This window comes from Tupaia chinensis, unplaced genomic scaffold (assembly GCF_000334495.1).
Source record: "Tupaia chinensis unplaced genomic scaffold, TupChi_1.0 Scaffold140095_1, whole genome shotgun sequence".
NCBI lineage: Eukaryota > Metazoa > Chordata > Mammalia > Scandentia > Tupaiidae > Tupaia > Tupaia belangeri.
In genome coordinates, this window is record NW_006199974.1 from 875,721 (window position 1) to 898,117 (window position 22,397).

The 22,397-nt window shown below is 40.9% G+C and overlaps 1 protein-coding gene across 5 annotated transcripts in view; it reads right to left on the reverse strand.

Moving 5' to 3' along the window:
* Nucleotides 1-22,397, reverse strand: part of MCTP1 (multiple C2 and transmembrane domain containing 1) — a 418,517-nt gene that overhangs the window by 215,169 nt on the left and 180,951 nt on the right. For all 5 annotated transcript variants that reach the window (XM_027765984.1, XM_006162512.3, XM_027765986.1 and 2 more), the window contains 2 exons: nucleotides 19,251-19,381; nucleotides 943-1,129 (listed from right to left, as the gene is read on the reverse strand). In XM_027765984.1, coding sequence (XP_027621785.1) covers nucleotides 943-1,129; nucleotides 19,251-19,381 — 318 coding nt within the window. The remainder of the gene's footprint in view (nucleotides 1-942; nucleotides 1,130-19,250; nucleotides 19,382-22,397) is intronic.

The window sequence follows — 22,397 nt, forward strand, 5'->3', positions numbered from 1 at the left end:
CAGTTTTTTAAAAGATGTCAGTCAGCAAAATAAAAAAATTTTAAAATCTAAAAAAAAAAAAAAAAGAGAGGTTCTTTGTTAGTCAAAGCTTGGTTTCATGGCTGAGTGTCTAGAGGAGCCTTCTAAACACCTGGCAGCATCGTACAATACAAGCTTTGTAATTTTAAGTGGAAAAGCTTTTTTTCCCCCCAGCTTCAGGGGTACTGAGACGTTTACTTTTTCAAGCCTCCATTGAGAGAGAATGGTGGAGTAAGAGCTCCCCTCTCTGTTGATTCAAGAAAACTACATGGTGGGAAAGGCACGGTGGGGAGGATGCTGGGAAATAGGGAGATTTGGTTGTGACTATTTGGGGTTGGTGAAATGAGCTAATTTAGTGACTCGCTATGTTACCCAATCGTTCCACATCTGATGAGAGAGGAGGCTTCCTTTTAGTTTTGTTTCACATTCAATTGAAAATAATGAAAGGAACAACATGATGCTTTTCTGAGCAGTTGAAAATAAAAATCAGTTCTGGGAACACTCTCCAGTTACCAAGTCACTAATGTCAGCCTTGAACCTCATTTCTAACTTGGAAAGACAAAGATGTTAATTGCAACTACAAAGAGTCAATGAATGGATGTTAAAGTAGTGTTGTGTAAATACGACTTCCTTTATAGGTATTTCCCTGCAGGATAACAATTCCTGAGTAGGATCTCAGAATCCAGAACTTGCTCTGGAAGAGATTCTAGAGAAGACCAGATCTCTAGATACCATACGGGGGAGAAATGGTAAGTGTTTCTGGCAAGGTCTGTGTGGCATTGGCATTTGCCCGGCTTTTTGCTGTGCCTGATTCTCCCATCAGGTATTACAGCATCTCAGAAGTACTTCTGGCACTCTGGGTAGATTGTGTCTAACCTCAGCTGGTTGCAAGCGACTCTGTAAGCAGAAGGGTTACATACGTACATATCTCTTTAATATCTCCTCCCGTTCTTTCTGGTCCTCCAGGGAGTTGGCGGAGAGGTCAGAGATACTGACGGTGGCCGATGCTGTCAGAGTGACCAGCAGTACCAGGTGTCCCTCACCCTCTTCCAGCTGCAACTCCAGCTTGTGTGTCTGTTCTCTACTGAGGGCCGACAGGTCGACCTGACACCTAGAAACAAATGTTTTGAATCAGCAAGTGGCTTTTTCCACCACATCAAACGGCAGAAGTGCAGGCTGCTCAGAGCTCTGTGAGAAATAAATCAATAGAAACACTATTTGGACTGCTGGAAGAATACGTCTTTCATGTCAGCTGATGTTCTTTGCAAAATTCAGATCCTAATTATCTTAGGGTCTGCAATTGTTTATTTCCTGTAAGACACAAAGCTCCTGCTTATCTGATTATTATTCACTGTTACGGTGTTCAAAAAGCAGAGGATAGTTCCCATTCCTGGGTGGCCTAAACCATTTCATAAGTAGAACTTTGCTTGCAGAAAGACTGACAGGAGCTGTCTGCAGAGGCAAACTATCAAGAGTCTGCATTTGCGGGTTACTTTTGAAACAACAGGTGCTTTCCCCTCACTCATAAATGTTATTAGTGAGCAGAATATGTACTATGCCACATATATGTGTGTGTACATATATGGTTTATTTTTGCCAGAGAATGCATGCTCTTACTGGAGAGAGAGAGAGAGAGAAAGGGAAAGCAAGAAAGTCCCTCCTCCCCAAAATTAGGCACAGTCACATTGCAATCCCTTTTCTATCCTTCCTTTTGTGACTCTGGGTTTGTACACACATGCTTCTGGAGTGTCTTTCAAACCATTAGGTCCAGGACTTGAACTGTGCAGTAGTCCCTGTGGGATCCAGTCATTTTAACCACAAAATCATTGGACTGGCCCTATATATATATATATATATACACATATATTTAAGCTTATTTCTTTTGTGAATGAGAGAGAAAAAGACACACACACACACACACACACACACACACACACACACACACAGAGCCCTGTCAGGGTTCTGCTACTGTGATCCCTTTAGCCAGCCAGGATCTCGGGCACCCACGTGCCCACCAAGTTCAGCGAGGTCTCCAGATGCAAACCAGTGGGTCTGCTTCACAAAGTATTGCATCTTACCTCTGTGCTTCCACCTGGCTCCACGTTTTACACTTAAAAAAAAAAATTGCACTAGTTTATTCGTAGTACATCACATATATCAAAATAGTGCCGCCTTCCAAAACAAAGCAGAACAAAACATTCTAGCTCAAACGTATGTATCAGAACTGTCCTAACAGGGGTTTTGTCGTGTGACAGTCTCTGGCTCCAATAGGCCACTCTCTCGGTGCTGAATACCTTGCAAACTTTTGCATAAAGATGCCAATCAATTGTGAAGAGAAAGATAATGTGGTCACCACAAGGCTAATAAGCTGAGGAAAAGGTGACCCCCCTGAAGACGGGGCATTTAAAACAGGAAACAGCCAATTACAGGACAAGAATAAATATGACAACTTCTAAAATGAGACTGTCAGCTATCAGAAACCATTTAATTCTTGCTTCTTAGTGCTTATTCTATTTATGGTTTCTTGTTTTGTTTTTAAACTAAACTCTTATGAACAGGACCTCAAAGCTTAAAGTTGCATTCAAGCATCTCCTTAGCATGAGAGATTCAGAAACTGAGTCAAAGTTAGACATCCACCTTTTATTTCCTCTTACCTGTAAGTATGAGAGATGGCTGGGACCAGACATGACTGGGAGGAAGAGGTATGTGGGTGCAGGAAATGAAAACAAAAAGAAACACACTGGTACTGGCAGAAAGTCTGTGTGTGCTAAATGCTAACTGTTAAGAAAATGAGAACTTTGAGATCTCCAATCTGGAAAACCCCTCCCTAAAGTTAGACTGTACAATAGATTACCTCATTGTTTCTCTTAATAATTTATTTCAAAATACTTCCACGCTGGCTCTTTTAAACTTTAAAGGGAGCCAGCTGGTGGCATGATGGTTAAAGGTGGCTGGATTCTGCATGGCCAACCATGCAATTCAAGTAGCCTTGCACCCCTCTCCTCCACACTGGGTGTGTGTGTGTGTGTGTCCCCAAACTCCTGGAGCAGAATGGAGGGGAGGGATTGCAGTGTGGCCATTCCAGCTGGGGAGGGGGTGCTTTCTCACCTTCCCTCTCTCTATCTCTATCTCCTTCTGGACAGCACATGTGACCCATAGCAAATTAAAACAAAACAAAACAAACTCTATAAAAGGTTTATAAAACCCACCATCGAATACCTTATCTAACATTCTTATTTTAATTGGAATTGAGATCTGGAGGATTTTATTTGATGTGAATTCCCACTTTGCACTAGTTGTGCGGATGCTGGTTTACTCTTCATCATACGGGAGTCATTGCATTTAACGCTTTAGAGTTCGAGAAGGTGCTCCACAGAGTACCTGGTACAGGAATTGCAAACAGGCTCCTTTCAGATAGACTCTGAACTACTGATGTGTTGTTTTGCTTGCAGTGCTAAGAAAAAAGTTTGAATCCAAATAACTTTAAATACAAGGCAAAAGTCTTTTCTTTAGTTACTTTCAATACTGTCTATTTACAGTTAACCCACTTCAGCTACTTATTCTCTCTGGTAGCAGTCTGCAATCTCCTTAATTTGACAATGAGTAAGTGATGGCCAGAGAGGTTACCTGACTCAACGGAGACATACAGCTATTGATCAGCACAGCCAGGATCTGAACCTCGGACCCTGGAATTCAAGACCTGGTCTTTTTCCTCCACTAATCTGCTGTTAAGTAACTGTGCATCCCAGGATGAAGTGTGTGCTGTTAGCAGTGGTTCTCAAAGTGGGTTATATTTACAGTTATTTTTAACAAAAAAAAATGATCTTGGTTCCCAGGTATGGAATTACATTGTTTTTATTTTAATGTTGTTTAAATGTGTTTAAACAAGGGAAGAAAGCTGTAAGTGATTGCTCCTCTGAGATGATTAAGAAAAATGTACACATTAAGCTTTTAAAATTATGAAACTAATAAAACATAAATTAACAATATAAATTTATAGGAAAGATTATGCTTTTCTGCAGCAACTAAAATTTTAATATAGGGTGTACTCATAGAAATAAAGCATTACAAGGTCTGACATATATAATGATTTAAAATTTTGACTTTAGTCATTCTATTGTAAAGAATGTCCACTTATATAAATCTATCAGATGAGAGTGTTAAATGACTTTGAGTTTCTTTCTCTCTCTCTTTCCTTCCTTTTTTTTTTTTTAAGAGATTTTTGCCTTAGGGCATGTGCACTTGCCAGGAAGAGAGAAAAAGAGAGAGAAATAATGAGAGGGAAATGAGAGATCACCACCTCCCTCCAGGGATGATGGCCATGCTGCAATCCTTTCTCCCCCATTCTCCTCCCATTCTCCTTCCGGGATCTTGGGCATGCATGCACATACGTATGCCCAGTATAATTTTCAAGCCACAGGGTCCGGGACTCGAACCGCAGTCGGCCATGTGGGAGTCCACCAACATAACTGCTATGTCATGTACTGACCCACATTCAAGTTTCTTTGTGTTACTTGAGGTTATTCATATCGCCTGCTTATCTAAAAATGCTGCTCAGGAGGAAGAGTCATTTTAAATGAATTGTCACCTACAACTAAGCAAAATTATCTTGTTAACTTGAGGATAAAGTTTGTATTACAGCTTCACTGATAGGTATCACATCAAATTATTGCTGGAATTTGGTGGCGAAAAACTCTTGTCACCTAGTTGTAGCTTTGAACAAATGACACACAAAGATGGACCCCCTTGTGACTCAATGGGAAACAGGCGTCATTGCTGTGGGGCAGATTCTCCTGTGTTTGGCTCATCTGCACTGCTCAGACAAAGCATCAATGGTTTTAGACTGTTATCAAAATGAAAATGCAAAATATTTCAACAACAACATTGACACCAACTCATTAACTCCAGAAATACTTCCACAGAGAGCATACAGAGAAAAGGGCTCAGGACTGGGAGTCAGTTTCGCTTGGTCCTGTGCCTCCATCCTTCCCTAATCAGTTGTATGTCCTTTTTAAAGACAACTTACTCTCTTAAATTTTAGTCTTCTCACCTGCAGTTATGAGTCCATTGTACTAAATGAACTTGAAATTCTCAAACATCCCCAATTCCACTACCGACTATGACTCTTTTTTTTAAAAGAATTATTTATGTAACTTTATTCATTTATCTTAATTTGACCAGAGAGGGAGAGGGAGAGAGGGAGAGAAGGAGAGAGGGAGAGAGGGAGAGAGAAGAGAGGGAGGAGAGACAGGAGAGAGAGAGAGGGAGAGAGAGAGAAAGTGAGAGAGAGAGAGAGAAAGGGAGAAAGCAAGCCGCCAGGTTCGGAACTTGAACCACAGTCAGCCATATGGGAGTCCAGCGCCCTTAACCACCACGCCATCTACTGGTCCCTACTTACTATAACTATATCCATATTTAACACTTGCTCCATCTTCTTTTCTTGGAAATCGCACACATCAGAAGACTAAGATACCACATTTTTCTTATAGCCAATGAAATATTATTGCTCAAATGTACTATCAAAAATTTATTTATTTTTAAAAATTTGCCATAGGGCACTTGCACTTGCTCAAGAGAGACAAAGGAGGACAGAGGGAGAGAAAGGGAGAAATCACCCTTCCAGGAGGGATGACACATGGCGATCCCCTCTCCTCCATTCTCTTCTTGAGATTTTTGGGCATGCAGGTCCATAAAAACACCTGGGCCTCGTGTGTTTATCATGCCGTGAGTTTGGGACTCTAACCACAAGGTCAGCCAAGTGGGGTTTAGCCACTTTTTTTTTTTTTTGAAGAGTTTTTGCTTTAGGGTGTGTGCACTTGCCAGAGAGAGACAGACAGGCAGACACAGTGAGAGAGAAAGTGAGATATCATCCCCCATGCTACAATCCCTTCTCCTTCCTTCTCCTCCTGGGATCTTGGACACACAGCACACGCATCTGGTGTGATTTTGAAGCCATCGGGTCCAAACCATGGTCAGCCATATAGGAGTTCAACAACATAAATTGCTGGCCATCTGCTGGTCCCAAGGGATTTAGCCCCCTTATCCTCATGCCATCTACTGGCCCTGTAGTCTAGCTCTAAAATGTATCATAGAAGCACTCAGGTGTGCCTCAAGGTACCCTGGGAGGGAGTGTGCAAAGGTGGTGTGAACTCTCCACTTTGGTTCAAAAGACAGTTTTCTTTGTACCTGGGGGGTTCTACACACGCGATTTGAAAATTTATCTTACACATCTTATCTCTCTCTCCGAAGTCTCCTTGGCCCTCAGTTGCTTACTTTTCCTCAGCTGCTATTTTGGCTATGCCTCCCCAGAGGACTACTTTCTATCCCACCACCATGACATTGATGGGCCCTCAAGGTCTTCCACCTAGGGCTGGCTGATCTTTCACTTGCTCACACAGGCTGGGCACTCCACTTGGCTACTACTGTGCATCAGGGTTTTGCTACCAAATGTCTGGGATTTCTGGCTTTTACAGCTTCTTTCGCACATGACGCAAAACCACACTGTGGAGATCGGATCTGGATGCCAAAGAAGCTGGTGAAACAATGCAGAGATGTCTCCTTGTGGGGTGAACTTTGATCAATGGAACAGGAGATGGGAAGGCAAGTTCCTGCCTCCTTTCCTCTCCCAGACTGTCCAGAACATGGTTCTCCATATTGCCTGTCTACACGGGGCCAAGTGGGCGTACTTGCTAAAGCAACCAGCTGTGTCTCTGAAACAGGAAATAGTGTTTCCAGTAACTTATTTCCTGGTATTTCTTCCTATTCTTCTCTGCCTCATGTTCTTTCTTTCCCTTGTTCTTCCTGCCTGTGACTGGACTCCCAATAAAGCATCTGCACTTCACTGCCTCAAACTTTGTTTTCTAGAGAACGTGTGCTAAGGCAAGAACCATTGACACAGTTCAACCATCTCAGTCATTGATGTCTAAAACACACCCGACAATGTCCCGTCTATGGCTTCCTGCCATCCATAAAACATCCTTAGAAAGACAACAGTGCAGGCCAAGACCGACCATCAGCTTGCGTATCACTAGCAAACTCACTTGCTACTCCTTCCAGACAGAGTATAATTCTGCTACCATCCATGCTAGGGCTTGTCTATTTCTTTATGTTTGGACAAAGCATCTCTTCTGCCTGAGATGATGTATCCATCTACCATTGCTTGGCTAAGTTTTACGAATTTTTATTGAAATAACGTGTGGCTGTCTTTCTCACTGTTCAGAAATTCCTTGAGGGCAGGCCCAATGTCTTATTCTCAGAACCAACACAGTACCTGAAGTGCAGTCGGTGTTACGTAAGCATTAAGGTAGATATGGGAAAGGAAACGGAGATTCAGAGAGGCCAAAACTTTACCCCTGGTGATAGTGCTAGACAGTGGCAGGGCTGGAACGAGTGGAGAATATTAGAATATTAGGATAATCGGATGCTCACTCTACCACTGCTTTATCGTCTTCCTTGAAAGTGGTCTGATTTCCTTCCAATACTCTTTTCACTCTCTCTTTCATCTATCCATTAACTATTTATTTAATGACTATGCATCAAATTCCCTGTTAGAGTTTTCGGATATAGTTGATTCTAAACCTTCTGATTTCTCAGTTCCTTATTTCCAAAACTACCACAGACTCTGTGTTACTTTGAAGAATGTTATCTGGCTTCAGAGCCCATGGCCAGGATTTCAGAACACTGAAATTGTAATAAAGCTTAATTATTCACTAGTATTGTGATATTAAGCAAGTCATCTAAACTCTTTTTGCCTCAGTTTTCTGCATTTATCAAATGGAAATTTTAAAACATGCCTTCTCTCTGCATAGACTCGTAAGAACGCAGGAATAATAGAGGAAACTTTGAAAAGGTGAAAGTGCTACGTCAATATGCTTTCTGGTTATATCACCACATTTACCTCAGTTTGATATTGGAAAATTTAAAGTGTCTGTTCTGAACCCATATTACCAATCAATCATTAGAATAATCAAAACATACTCAAAACTGGAGATTTTGGAATCACCACCTCTCCTTCCACAAATGGGAAAATTAAGGGTCAGATAAGTTAAGTGATGGGAAGAACGTAGACCACATTTCCTGACTTCTAAGACAGAGATGGAAGTTTTTATACTTAAAAATACACACACACACACACACATATACATACATGCATTTCAATTATTTAATCACACGAAAGGAAAACTAGTCATTTCTATTTTGTGACTTCCCCCCATGTTAAAGGAAAACAAGCTCAGAGTTCTTATCACCTTTCCCTCTCTTCCTTTTCCGAGCCAGTGACCAACATTTCTTCCCATGTAAACACTCTTCTGATTAGCACCCTAAGAGGCTCATGTCTATGCATGAGTCTATTCTAACAGAAAGTGAATGCTAAAACTATTTCAATTTGGGGGCTAGCAGTTAGCGTAATGGCTATGTCGCTGGACTCCCACGTAGTCGACCGCGGTTTGCATCCCAGACCCGGTGGCTTAAAACTCACGCCGGGCGAGTGTGCGTGCGTACCTAAGATCCCGAGAGGAGCATGGAGGAGAAGGGATTGCGGAGTGACCATCCTCCCTGGGGGGTGATTTCTCGCTTTCTGTCTCTCTGTCTTTCTCTGACTGTCTGGCAAGCGTACGCGCCCTATAGCGAAAACCTCTGTCTGTCTGGCGAGCACATGCGCCCTATAGCGAAAACCTCTCCAAAAAAAACCCCCCCAAAACTATTTCAATTAAAAAAAATTCCTACATGGTAAAGTGTAACACTCTGTGAGGCTGACCCATGTGGAAGGTTCTGAGTTCAAGCCCGGAGATCACCTGAGTGTGCTGGGCATGCAGCTGCCCATGACAGGGAACTGTCTGAGTCTGAACTTGCACCTGGATGGGGTGCAGTCTGTCTCTCTCTCTCTGTGTGTTATACTCATGGAAGAAATAAAGACATAAATACAGAACAAATAACAGAAATCAAGCTTTATCAATATTTAATGGACACATCAACACAGGTGCCCACACATCAGAAAAATATCCCATACAGCCTGCAAGTGTTTTAAGTCAAGTGTCAGAGCTGCCTAATGTGAAGGGGTTGACCGTGGCACCCCTCTGTGCTCCCATGCCTTCACTGAATTGCAGTTCATACATGCTCAGCTAAGTGGATTTGCAGACTATATAATCTAGTTTTAACTAAACTAATCCTTACAAACTGGACAATTGGCTTTAAAAGATCCCAGCAAAGGAACTGTGGCTTGAAGATAATGCTAACTGAAGGAGCACAAGTGAACAGCAATGGTAAACAAGAATCTGCAGAGCTGACACTTCTGCTCCTGATACTGGCGCTCTGAGGGCCACAGTGCGACTCACAAACCAATGGTAGTATGAGCACAGCAAACAAGAATTTGGCCAAACAATTCAAAAATTATCAAGATCAGTAACAGAAATGTATATCTACTCTCTTTTTTTTTTTTTGAGAGATTTTTTTCACTGTAGGGCGCGTGCGCTCGCCAGACAGACAGAGAGAGACATAGAGACAGAAAGCGAGAAATCACCCCCCAGGGGGGATGGTCACGCCGCAATCCCTTCTCCTCCATTCTCCTCTCGGAATCTTGGGCACGCATGCACACGCGCCTGGCATGAGTTTTAAGCCACCGGGTCTGGGACACGAACCGCGGTCGACTACGTGGGAGTCCAGCGACATAGCCATTACGCCAACTGCTGGTTCCCAAGATCAGTAACAGAAATGTATATCTACTCTCTTTGACAATGAACCTCCAATAGCATTTTTTAAAAGAGGTTTTTGCTATAGGGTGCGTGAGCTCACCAGAAAAACAGAGAGAGACAGAGAGACAGAAAGCAAGAAATCACCCACCAGGAGGGATGGCCACACCTCAATCCCTTCTCTTTCATTCTCCTTTCAGGATCTTGGGCACGCACACACATGTGCCTGGTATGAGTTTAAGCCACAGGGTCTGGGACTCAAACTGCAGTCAACTACATGGAAGTCCAACGACATAGCCATTACACCAACTGCTGGTCCCTCTAATAGCATTTTATGTCTTAAAGTATGAGCTTGTATTAGCTAGTGATATTTTAAAGCTATCATGATTTTTTTTCTTTTTATAGAGAGATTTTTGCTGTGGGGCACATGTGCTTGCCAGAGAGACAGAGAGAAAGAGAGAGAGAGAGAGAATGAGAAAGAGGGAGAGAAGCAAGAAATCACCTACTGTGGGGGTGGCCACACCAGAATCCCTTCTCCATTCTCCTCTCCTCTAAGGATTTTTGGACATGCATACACATTTGCCTGGCATGAGTTTTAAGCCACCAGACTCAAGCGCATACACCCAGCATGAGTTTTAAGTTGCTGGGTCAGGACTCGAACAATTATTGACGATGTGGGAGTCCAGTGATGTAACCATTATGCCACCTGCTGGTCTAAAAGCCATCATGATTAGCAAGACATTCAAAAATGAAATCTTTGGGGCCGGCAAGTGGCGTGGTAGTTAAGGGCACTGGACTCCCACATGGCAGATGACAGTTCAAGGCTCAGACCCAGTGGCTTGTTTTCTAATTTTTCTTCTCTGTCTCTCATTCTGTCCCTTAAATAAAGTAAAATAAAATAATTCTTAAAAAAAGGATTTAAAAATGAAATCTTCAGACTAGGAAGACAAACCTTTGTAGGTTTTCTTTACATATGTGTGGGGAGAGAAAGGGTTAAAAACAAAATTTTATATAATTTTTTTTACCAAATTTAACAATTTTATGAAGTTTCTTGAGATTACATTAGTATAACTAATACTAATATATTATAAATTATTATAATACATAACTCCTTGGAATGCTTGCATTTTAAAGAATCAATACATAATTACTATAGTGTTTTGAAGTTTCTTGATTATGAAGAAATTTTTATGCTATCCTCGACATTACAAAAATGCTAAATGCTATTCCTGTTTTTTTTTTTTTTTTTTCTTAAATTTTTTTTTTTCTGTTCAACTGTCTTTGGGCAGATTTCTTTATCAGAGTATACTTTGGCAAAGAGAGACAGAGAGAGAGAGAGAGAGAGAGAGAGAGGAAAAATAAGAAAGCAAGTGTCAGGTCCAGGACTTGAACTGCGGTGGCCATGCTGGAGTTCAACACCCTAACCACCACACCACCTGCTGGCCCCTCACTGAATTCTTAGAAAGGAAAATAGTGAAATATAATGATTTCATTTAAAAAAAAAAAATCTTCAGTTTAGAATGTTCTGAATAACCGTCTTTGTGCCTTCAGATGAATAATGCAGCAAGATCGCTTCTGCTCTTAAAGAGCAAGAGCTGAAGCAATAAATAAGTAAAATAAGCAATAATAAGTAAAAGAATCATTGTAGTTTTGGTTTCACAAGTAAGAAATGTTCCAAGTCAGAATCTATGCAGTGTCAAATGTTGAAATGCATTGACCTTCAACCTTAAAAAACATTCATTTTGTTCGCACTCGATGTCAAGGCTGGTGACCACATTGGCCACGCTAGACTCAACACACACTCGTGTGCACCTGCTCACCTCACATTCTTCCCCTAGCCCTAACAGAGAATCATGGAACTCTTTTCATAGCTATAGAATTCGACAGCATTTGTTTTCACCCAGAACTTGTCGATTTTGAATAGGTTTTTCTTATCACATATCATTAAAAATTGTGTTAAAATTAAACTCTCTACTCAAGTTTCTGTTTGTTGTTACAGGCAATACCAACCGGTGCCTAGGCCCTGATAACAATACAACAAATAAAGTCCATAGCAATTGACCAACCTAAAATATATATGCCCCCAACCCATGACATTTTCAAGATAAACAAGCATTTTGCACACTAATAAATAAAGCTATATATCTTGCTATATTGGATTGCAAATAACTCCAACTGAATAAAATGGCAGGAGACGGGATTTACTTATTCCGCACGTTCATAAAAACAACTTGTTCTCTGACAGCACTCCTTCTTGGCAATTTACCGCCGCTGTCAGCAGCCAATTTGTTCAGATTACTGCTCTGCATAAAAGTGTAACAATCATGAGGATTTATTAGCTGATTATCGCAAAGGGGCAGTCCGCTTGCCTGCCAAAATGCAGGTGATCAGAAAGTTAAATAATTACAAGTAGATTAACATTATTTCACCTTCCCTAGAAATCTGGAGTTCAGCGACAGGTAAAAACTTGTTTGAACTTGCAAAATGGTGTGTGTCACCTACGTTGGTTTACTTACTACTTGACATTTTATTGACCACTTAGTGGCTTTAGGAGAACAGGCCAAGCCTAAGACTGTGGTGAAATAAGGGGGGGACTTTAGAGTCAGAGATCTGGAGCTGTCTCAGATCAATCACTCCAGCTGCAAACTAGCTAAGCAACCTCTCTGGTGCAGCCTCGCTATTTGTAATATTTGCAAAATTGGTTTAATATGAACCACTTTATTGCCTGCCCCAGTGTTGAGCTAATGTTGGTAATAGTGCCCTGTAAGTTGTCACACATTGCTATTACGTTTCTTTCCATTCATGGTAAATTTTGTGCAAAATTTAGAACCAGATGGCATTAACTCCCTAGATACCATGACGATATAATGATAAAAACATCTTGGCATTGGGGCCAGCAGGTGGTATGGTGGTTGAGGCGCTGAAATTCCCACATGGCTGATTGCAGTTCAAGTCCCGGACCTGGAAGCTTGCTTTTTCTCTCTCTTTATCTCCCACTCTGTCTTTCTCTCTCACTCTTTCTCTGGCAAAGCATGTGAAAAAATAATAATGATAATAAGTAAGTAAATAATTTTAAAAAATCTCAGCAAATGTACAGCCTACTTTTTTTCCCTGAAAATACAATTTAGTAGTTTATAATATGGTATAAAGAGTTTTTAGACATGTTTCTACTTTAACTCATTAATCTTCCTCTTCTGTATTATATCCAACATCTTTCCACAATTACACTGGCATTTTGTACATTTTACTAATTACTCTTTTTCATTAATGCTGGTATCACATCAGTATCATTTAGAAAATGAAAAGCTGTGACTTTTAGTATTAAATCCATTTCAGGTATTTAAATTAAATTTAAATCCAGCAAATATTGGGTAGTTGGAAAAGTCATGATGCATTTTTCTGTTATTCTATGCAAAAATGTGTCATGACGTTTCTGAGAACCTCATGTTTACTGAACACTTATTATGTGGCAGATGCTTGTCCAGGTACTGAGGATGCTGCAGTGAATGAAACACTCAAAATTCCTGTCTTGGGACCAGCAGATGGCCTAAGGTTGTATCACTGGACTCCCACATAGTGGACCATGGTTCGAGTTCTGGACTCAGAGGCTTGAAACTCATGGCGGGCACGTGTGTGTGCGTGCCCAGAATCCCGAGAGGACAACGAAGGAGAAGAGATTGCGGCATGGCCATTCCTCCTGGGGTGGTGATCATTTCTGTCTCTCTGTCTCTGGTGAGCTCATGTACCCTACAGCAACATCTCTCTCTTAAAAAAAAAAAAATTCCTGTGTTATGAAGCCTACATTCCAGTGAGTGGGACCAAAAACAGAATAAACAGTGAGCTGTGCAGAATGCCAGATGGCAGTTACTTCTATGGAGAAAACCAAGCAGGACAGAGAGCAGGGAACACCAACAAAAGGGGTCCAACTTTAAACAGGATTGGTATAGATGCCTCCCTGAGTGACATCTGTGCACACACCTACAGGAGAATAAACAGGGCAGAGAGGCGGCCCCTGAAGAAAGTGTTAGAGATGGAGGTATAGACCCTGGGATGGAGGGGTAACCACGAGGGGTAACAGGAATAGCAGAGAGGCCAGCGTGGCTGGAGGGGCGCAGAGGGAGAACGAGGCAGAATAGCAGAAGTTCAAGGTAGAGGGAGGGGTACAGGGCCAGATCATGAAGAGCATTGTGGGCCTCTGCAAGAATTTTGGTTTTACCCAGATTGTAATGGGAAAAACCACGGAAGGGTTTCGAGCAGAAGAGTAAAATTATTTTGTCTCTGTGTGCATACATGTATGTTTTTAGTAGTAGAAGTCACAGAGACCAGACAGGCAAATTAATTTACTCAAGGTGACACAGTTAGTGAGTAGAATTCCTTCTTTCTTTCTTTCTTCTTAGTTTTTAGTGAGATTTTTGCTATAAGGTGCATGTGTTTGCTGGAGAGACAGAGAGAGAGAAAGTGAGAGATAGGATCACAGACCTGTACTGCCACACCTGGCATGTCTAAGTTGGGCTGGGTTCCAAAGCAGAGCCTTCCATGTGACTCTGCTCTTGCACAATAGCCCCACTGCCTGTGCTAGAGTGCTGTGCTTTAAAAATATTACTCTGAGGCCAGCAGGTGACATGGTGGTTAAGATGTGGTCAACTGTGGTTCGAGTCCCGGACCTGGCAGCTTGAAACTCATGCTGGATGTGTATGGGTGTGGGCCCAAATTCCTAGAGGAGAATGGAAGAGGAGGGACTGTGGTGTGGCCACCTCCCCTAGGGGGTGATGTATTGATTTCTGTCTCTCTCTCTTTGTGTCTCTCCAGCGAGTGTATGTGTCCTATAGCAAAAATATATCTAAAAAATATATATTAGTCTAGCTGCTGTGTTGGAGAGAGACTGTTATGGAGGAGGAGGTATGGAAGGAATTACAGAAGTCTGTTGCTGTTGTCCGTATAAAAGGTGATGGCAGCTTTCATCACAATTACAATGATAGCGAAGACAAGTAGTAAACTAGATATCTATTTTGAAGGCAAAGTTATCCGGTTGCTAGTGGATTTGATGAAATGAAGGAATCACAAAGAACCCCAAGACTTTTGGTGTTAGCAATAGCTAAGGGACAAGCCTGAAGGAAGATCAGATCTGGGGGGCTGAGGATCTGAAGTTGATAGCTGCTAATCTGAAGAAACTTATTAGATATTCTAGTGGCAACCTCAGGCAGGCTGTTGGATATTCAGATCTAGAATTGCGATAAGAGTCAGGGAGAGGAGCTGTCCACCTACGGGTGGTATGGCGAGCACGAGAAGGCAGAAAGTCGGCAGCAGAGCAAGCACAGAAGATGCCTAAGGACTGGGCTCAGAGTCTTCAGAATTACATGAGGGAGACGAGGCAACATCTGCAAAGCAGACCAGGCAGGAGCATGCAATAAGGCAGAAAACAAGGATGGGTGATATTCTGGACACCAAGTGAGAAATGAGCTTCAATGAGGGAGAGGGCAGCCAAGATCCACACTGCTGCTGGGTCAGGCAACACGAAGCAGAAAACTGGCCACTGGACTAAACCCAGCAGCGGCCACAGGTGACCTTGGCAAGAGCAGGTCTGTGGACTGTGGGGCAAAAGCCTGACTATAGGGAGTGAAGTGGGGATAGAAATGGCCTGTGTTCTTCTTTAAAACAGTGTTATTTTGATTCTCTAGATTTGCAAGTAGTTCTTTTGTTCATGTATTTTTTAAAGAATTATTTACTTCGTTTTATTTGTTATTCATTTTTAATTTGCTGTAGGACATATGCGAGAGAGAGAAAGTAAGAAAGCAATTCGCCAGGTCCAGGACTCAAACAGCAGTCGACCATGTCAGAGTCCAGTGTCCCAACCACCTTACCATCTGCTGGCTCCTCATTCAGGCATTTTTTTTATGGTCAAGTTTATTTATTTATTGAAAGAGTGAGAGAGGCAGAGAGAGAAAGAGAAAGAGAAGCACCCCCAGAAGGAACCTCGCTCTGAGATGCACCCCATCCTGAGCCAGCCAGGAGCACGGATATGTGGGTGCACATCTGCATGTTCAAGTAGACCTGGGGACATAACCCAGGATCTTCCCATAGAGCCCCAGCATCGTGGAACTTTGTGTTACTGCTGTGCCACACACTGGCCACTTTGTATGTGTGTGTTTTGATAGTTTATTAATTTATAATATTTTTTCTATGAGTGAGAGCAAGACAGAGACAAAAACAGCAGCCCAACAGGGTCCCGACACCGCATTCCCCCCATTTCAGGCAGCCCCAGGTTCCGGGCATGCACATGCCCACTGCACTCAGGGAGGTCTCTGCACATGAACCCAGAACCTCCCCATGTAGGCCAGGCTTGTAGACTGCTGTGTATTACTGCTGCTCTACTGTCTGGCCTCCTACGCTTGTTTTTATTATGACAAAAACCAACCAAGCAACCCACTAACCATGTTACTGACTTTGCATTTACAAAACACATTCTCAAAAAGCATTATAGATGGTGAAAATGAAAGCGAACAAGAGCCAAACACAGCATAATAAACTAGGTTGCCAAGAAAGTCATGATATATTTTCCTGTTTTCCTATGCAAAAATGAATCATGACTTTTCTGATAACCCAATAATCTATATGATCTATTCTAATCCACGTAAGTATCTAACACATGGGATTCTGTTTAGATGGTAAACTTGTTTAGATGGTAACCTTGACAAGTTACTTGCCATGGGAGGGAGAGCATGACCCTCCATTGTCAACTTAACTTTCAATGTACTCACCAGCCACCAACCAGCTCCCAGGGTAGCCAGCTCCCTAATTTTTAAGTTACTACCGATACAGACAGTTGCTGCAGAGAGCTTGCAAACAAGACCGATCATGATGACAGTCGCCCGCGTGTGACTTTACTCTGAGAACTGAAATGTCATTGAAAGTCAACTTCCTTCTAAATATTCTAGGAATTAAGGAATTCTGCTACGGTCTGCTTTATCTCTGCTGTTACTATGCAACCTTAAAATAAGCATAATTTTCCTGCCACTTAGGTGTGGATAACATTGTTTTTTAGTGACAGGGTGTGCTTAAAGTATAATTTAACTAGTGTGAAGTTAGGTAAGTAGAGTAGCCAGTGCTGCTGAGACATGGAATAGATTTGAAATGATGATTCGCCGTAGTCATTTCCTTTTTCTGCAACAGGCATCTTTGGAGGTCAACAAAGAATGCAACAAGTTGCTATTGCCCATCTTTGATGTCAAAATTCAAAGTTAATTCCCTTCATTGTGTAAACCAGTTCAAGCTGATACTCAAGGGCTGTCTAGGCGTCGCCTTGCCCACACCTGTGTTTCTGCACTCTAATAATTTCAGCTTGTTTTCAGGGACAATTAGGTTTGGTATATAACAACAACAACAACAAATATAGATTCCTTCTACTTTTCCAAACTCTGTAAGATTTTCTTAGCTTAGATTCCCTGGGGGGATCTAGCCAGAGCAATCTCCACGATCTTTTATCTACCCATTTGTCAAGGTTCTCTGAAAATCTGTCAAACTATGGACAAAGTCAGGAAAAAAAGTAAAGTGCGATAAACAACTCTGGGCCAATTATTCCTGCCCTTGAAGAACTCATCATGTTATCAAGTGAAGGAAAGGAAAAGGTCAAGCCCAATGGGAAGAGTCATTTTCATAATTTCCAGATCTGGAAATTCCTCCAAAACAAATCAATATATAAAAGGTATCTGTCATTATGGGGGGAAAGAAAGGATCAGAAGGACTTCATGCAGTACATTCCGGGAAGCACAGAAAGCCGGCAGACTTTAGAGATAGTGCCTTTCATCATTCTATCGACGTCGGAAACTGAATATGAAGTAATGAGACTGAGGAAGCAAGTTACCTATGACCATCATTCATGATGGATATTTTACGGTCACCAAATATAACGAATGTTGTTATAAACCATGAAAGTATTCCTATCTACCTGAAAGAGTTCACAGCCTACCAAGGGAGGGAGACAAGAATAATAAACAAGTAATTACAATGCAATGCATTCAATGTATTAATAGATACAAATAGCTATTTCAGCTAGTAGTAGACCGAAGAAAACAAGATAGAACTTGAAGAAAACTCTCAAATAGTGTTTAGGACAATGTGTAATAAGAGTCCATGCTTTAAAAAGGATTGACATGTAACATACTATTGGATTACAATGGTGTTTTTCCAATTTCATCATTATTTTTTTTTAAAGACGAGGTCTTGCTGTGTCACCATCCACCTGCCTCAGCCTCGCTGCTGGGGCTACAGACTTGGGACATCATTCTTCTTTAGACAGTTTCACTGTGTTGCCCAGGCCAACCTCAAGTTCATAATTCTCCTGCCTCAGCTTTCCATCCAATTTCATTTTAGAAGTACAACATTAAAGGTTAACTGAAGCGAATCTTCAACCTCTCACTTTATAAAATTATAAAGAAAACTACTGTTTACAACACATATATCAGAATCATAAAAAAAGAGATAAATATGTGAGATTGGATTATATTCATGCTTTTTAGAGTAAAATTCCTTTTATTAGTAGTAAGTGTGAATTTTCTTCAGGCTTTATATTTAAAGACTTGGAATTCATGTGCACTGCCATGAAGAAATATTTTTTTTTCTTAAACTAACAAATTCTGTATATCACTGAAATACTTTATTTCAGTATTGGCAGGATTCAATGTGCTTTGCTACAAAGTCACATATATAATAATCAAAAATATATTTTAAAATAAAGAAGGTCACATGATTTCCGTAGTCATTTAAAATAATGCTGATTTTGTGAAGAAATGTTCTGGAAGCCTCAGAATATTCCTTTCTTTACTGCATTATCAGACGAGGATAGATCTGAATCACTTCCGTGCATCCTTCACTAACCTGGGGAGCTCTCTTACAGATTTATGAGCTCCTAAGCGATTATAAAGACACCCTACCTTGCAAGGAATTGTAGGAAATAATGTATTTTATGGTCACTATATGCTTTATGAAAATCAATATTATCCTTTTATAGACTACGAATATGCTCTTTGTTCCTGTAAGTATCCTGTATCAGACTAAATCCCTCTTGTCTCACTCCCATAACGTTCGTGCACAATGTTTCTGACATCTGGAGAAAACTTCTGATTATGGAATTCAGATAGCTTATGCCCAACAACTGCTCAAAACTGCCACCTACTGGTCAATCTTCAAATATATTTTTCAAGCATTGCCTTACCATGGTAAGATCTTTTCCTTCCAAACAGTAGAGACATTTACAATAACCAGGCTTAAAGCGAATATTCTTTTTTATTGTTCCTTTTAAATAATTATTTTATTTAACTTTATTTATTTATTTTAATTTGACCAGAGAGGGACAGAGTGAGACAGCAAGTGCGAGGGAGAGAGATCAAGCGAGAAAGCAAGCTGCCAGATCTAGGACTCAAACCAGGGTCAGACATGTGGGAGTCCAGTGCCCTTAACTACCACGCCACCTGTCAGTCCCCAGCAAATATTCTCTTAATAAAAACTCACCCTCTCTTGGGTGAACCAAAGATACCCAATTGCACGAACCTGCCGATGAAATCGTCTCTTTTCCCAGCGTCTTTGTCCCATGCGGTGATATCAATGACCCCTCCTCTTTCTTCATAGAGATGAAAATCAAATTGTTCTCTCCACTGAGGATTCAACGTTTTTGGCATAATCTGAAAAACCAAAAAGTTATTATTGTCTTATTAATAGCAGTCTTTTTAGAGAATTTAAAGTGAAACAATAAATCAAACTTCAGATACCACCCCGAAAAGCAGATAAGTATATTATTTCTGATCAAAACGAGTCATCAGATTTTTAGCATCTTTACTGCATAACACCTGAATGGTCCCTGAAGGATCCTAAAAGCCAAAAGGCACCCCTTGATTCTTATAAATAATGGATGAAAAATAGAAGTTATATAGGAAGACCAGATAGTTTATTATAGGCAGACCAGATAGTCTATCAATAAAATAGCTCAATCAGATATAAAATTATTTCACATACTTATAGTTAATACTTGAGGACATAACTCATACCATCTCATAATAAAGGAAGTTGAGGATTGATTTGCAGAGGTTTTTTTTTTTTTCCCTTACTTCCTTGTTTTTCTTTTTCTTTCCTACATTGGAACCCTGAGCTCAGTACATGAATAAAGCGAACAATGAAGCTCTGTGGGTGCAAAAGGAAAAAGCAAATAGCTTTGGGGTGGTCACGTCAACTTTCACTTTAAAATTGTAGCACTTATGTATCATCTCCATTTCATAAATGGAGAATCTATTTTTACTATAGAGTTTAAATGACCTACTCAAAGCCAGTATGTTTTAGTATCTAGTTTAATATCTGGACTCTACCTCAAGTCTTTGATTAGAGATTCAGGAGTTTCCCCCCAAAACTGTATGCCGAAAATGCTTGTGAATTACTAAATGAATATACATGTGAAATATATGTGTGTCTATGTATATACCAATACAAATATACGTGTATATCTGTATTTGGACATATACATTTTATATACACACACATATACTGAGTGTTGCATATACAAGAAACCTATTTGAAGTATCATTTTGTAACTTCAAGTACTCAAATAATCCACTTGGTACAATCAGGGAACAAAGGGACCGATGCTGATGTGTTTGCAGCTCTGTTAGCCATTGGGCTGAACAACACTCATATCTGTTTCCCTGCTCCTTTTAGCAGGCGCATGCAGTGGCCTTTTCTCTTTTCAGTGGATGACAGATCTTCGGAGGTAAAGAGTTTGAAAGCAGTGAAGTATGTTATGTGCAAAGGAAATGCAAATGAATCACAATTTTTAAAGTTCATAATCTGAAATTAATCAGCAATAGATCACGGGAAGAAAGAGCAAAGAGAGACACGTGTCCATAGCGGGGCTTCATATTTCACACCGAAAGAGCAGAACTATAAAAATAAGTCATGTTTTAAGCCTACTAGAACATGGGAATGGTGTTAATTGGGGGAGGACAAGATAGAAGTGGTCATAGGTACCTATTTTTGGAATTAGTAGCTACTGTAAAACACGTTATGAAGCCCCATGGTAGGAAGAAAGTAGATGGCACTGGCTGAACCGAAGATAGCTCAGATGTCTTCCAGCTGGGCTCAGACGAACTTGGATTTCAGGGAGTAGTCTGTCTTACTTATCTGGCCTTACATAGACGAACTTTTCAGTTTTCTTTTGAGGATAGTCTTTTGTATCCGATTTCTTTTTCAGGTCAGAAATAATACTGTCTCCTTCCACATGAACACTCCATAAGGGAACCAATCAGCCTCCTTGCTATACTCGCTACCCACTAATGATCAGCTCTGAGATATTTCTGTCTTAAGTACTGATGAAGGCTTCCCGTGCCGGAAGGGATCTAGGTAGGCTGTTTATCAAAGATCCAAGGTGGGAGCCAGCATATAACGTAATGGCTATGTCGCTGGACTCCCATGTAGTCGACCGCAGTTCGAGTCCTGGGCTCGGTGGCTTAAAACTCACACTGGGCCTGTGTGCGTGCGTGCCCAAGATCCCAAGAGGAGAAAGGAGGAGAAGGGATTGTGGCGTAGCTATCCCCCTTGGGGGTGATTTCTCGCTTTCTGTCTCTCTGTCTCTCTCTCTCTAAAAAGGAGCCCGGAGGCTCAGGTAGGTACATCCCACATGAACAAGTGCAGTCCAAATCCCAGCCCCAGTGGCTTGAGGAACACTATGGGCATGCACGAGTACTCCAAATAGCAAAGAGATGGAGGAGAAGGGGCTGCAGTGTGATCATGCCTCACTGGGAGTGCTTTTTCTCTCTTTTTTAATGTTGTGTCTCTCTTGGGCGGAGCACATGCATCTTCTGGCAATTAAAAAAAAAACGAAACACCAAAATAGCACTATGACTACTAGGACCTTACAATAGTTGGTATTGCTTCTATCAATGAGATAACAATATTATTATGTAACATATTATCACTAGTAAAGCAATCGTTGCTACAATATACTTATTACTAATGCTGCTACTCTTTTTTCCTCCTTGTAAGTATTAAGAGAAAGGTACTATTTTAAGCCTTTCATATGCATTATATATATATTCACGGAATCTTCTGCTCACTTTGTGAAGTAGGCATAATTTTAATTCTCATTTGTACAGATGGAGAAATTGTGTCTGCTCAGAGAAACTAAGAATCTTATTCTGTGCACACTGCTTGTAGTAGTAGCAGGAATTTGCCCCTTTTTTTCGCTAAATAAATTTAAACCCTTGGGACCAGCAGGTGGCATGGTAGTTAAGGTGCTGGACACTCTAACGTGGCTGACCATGGTTCGAGTCCTGGACCTGGCAGCTTGCTTTCTCACTTTCCCTTCTTTCTCTCTCTCTCTGTGTCTCTCCCTGGTCAAATTTAAAAAATAAAATGAATGAATAAATTAAATTAAATAATTCTTAAAAAAAGATACCTTTATAAAAAAAATAAATTTAAACCCTTACAATCTATATTGGTACAAGTCAGGTTGAATAAAGGGACCCAGAATAATGTACAAAGAGTTTATGGCATGTAAAATCACGCTTCTTGGAGAATGGATACGACAAAGCACTAGTTATAATAATCAAATAGCCAATTGTCTCTGAGAACTTTGTGTTCCAAGTATCAACTGTTCTTTCCAAATTGTTGCTTTTTTTTTTTTTTTTTTAGAGGTTTTTGCTATAGGGCGTG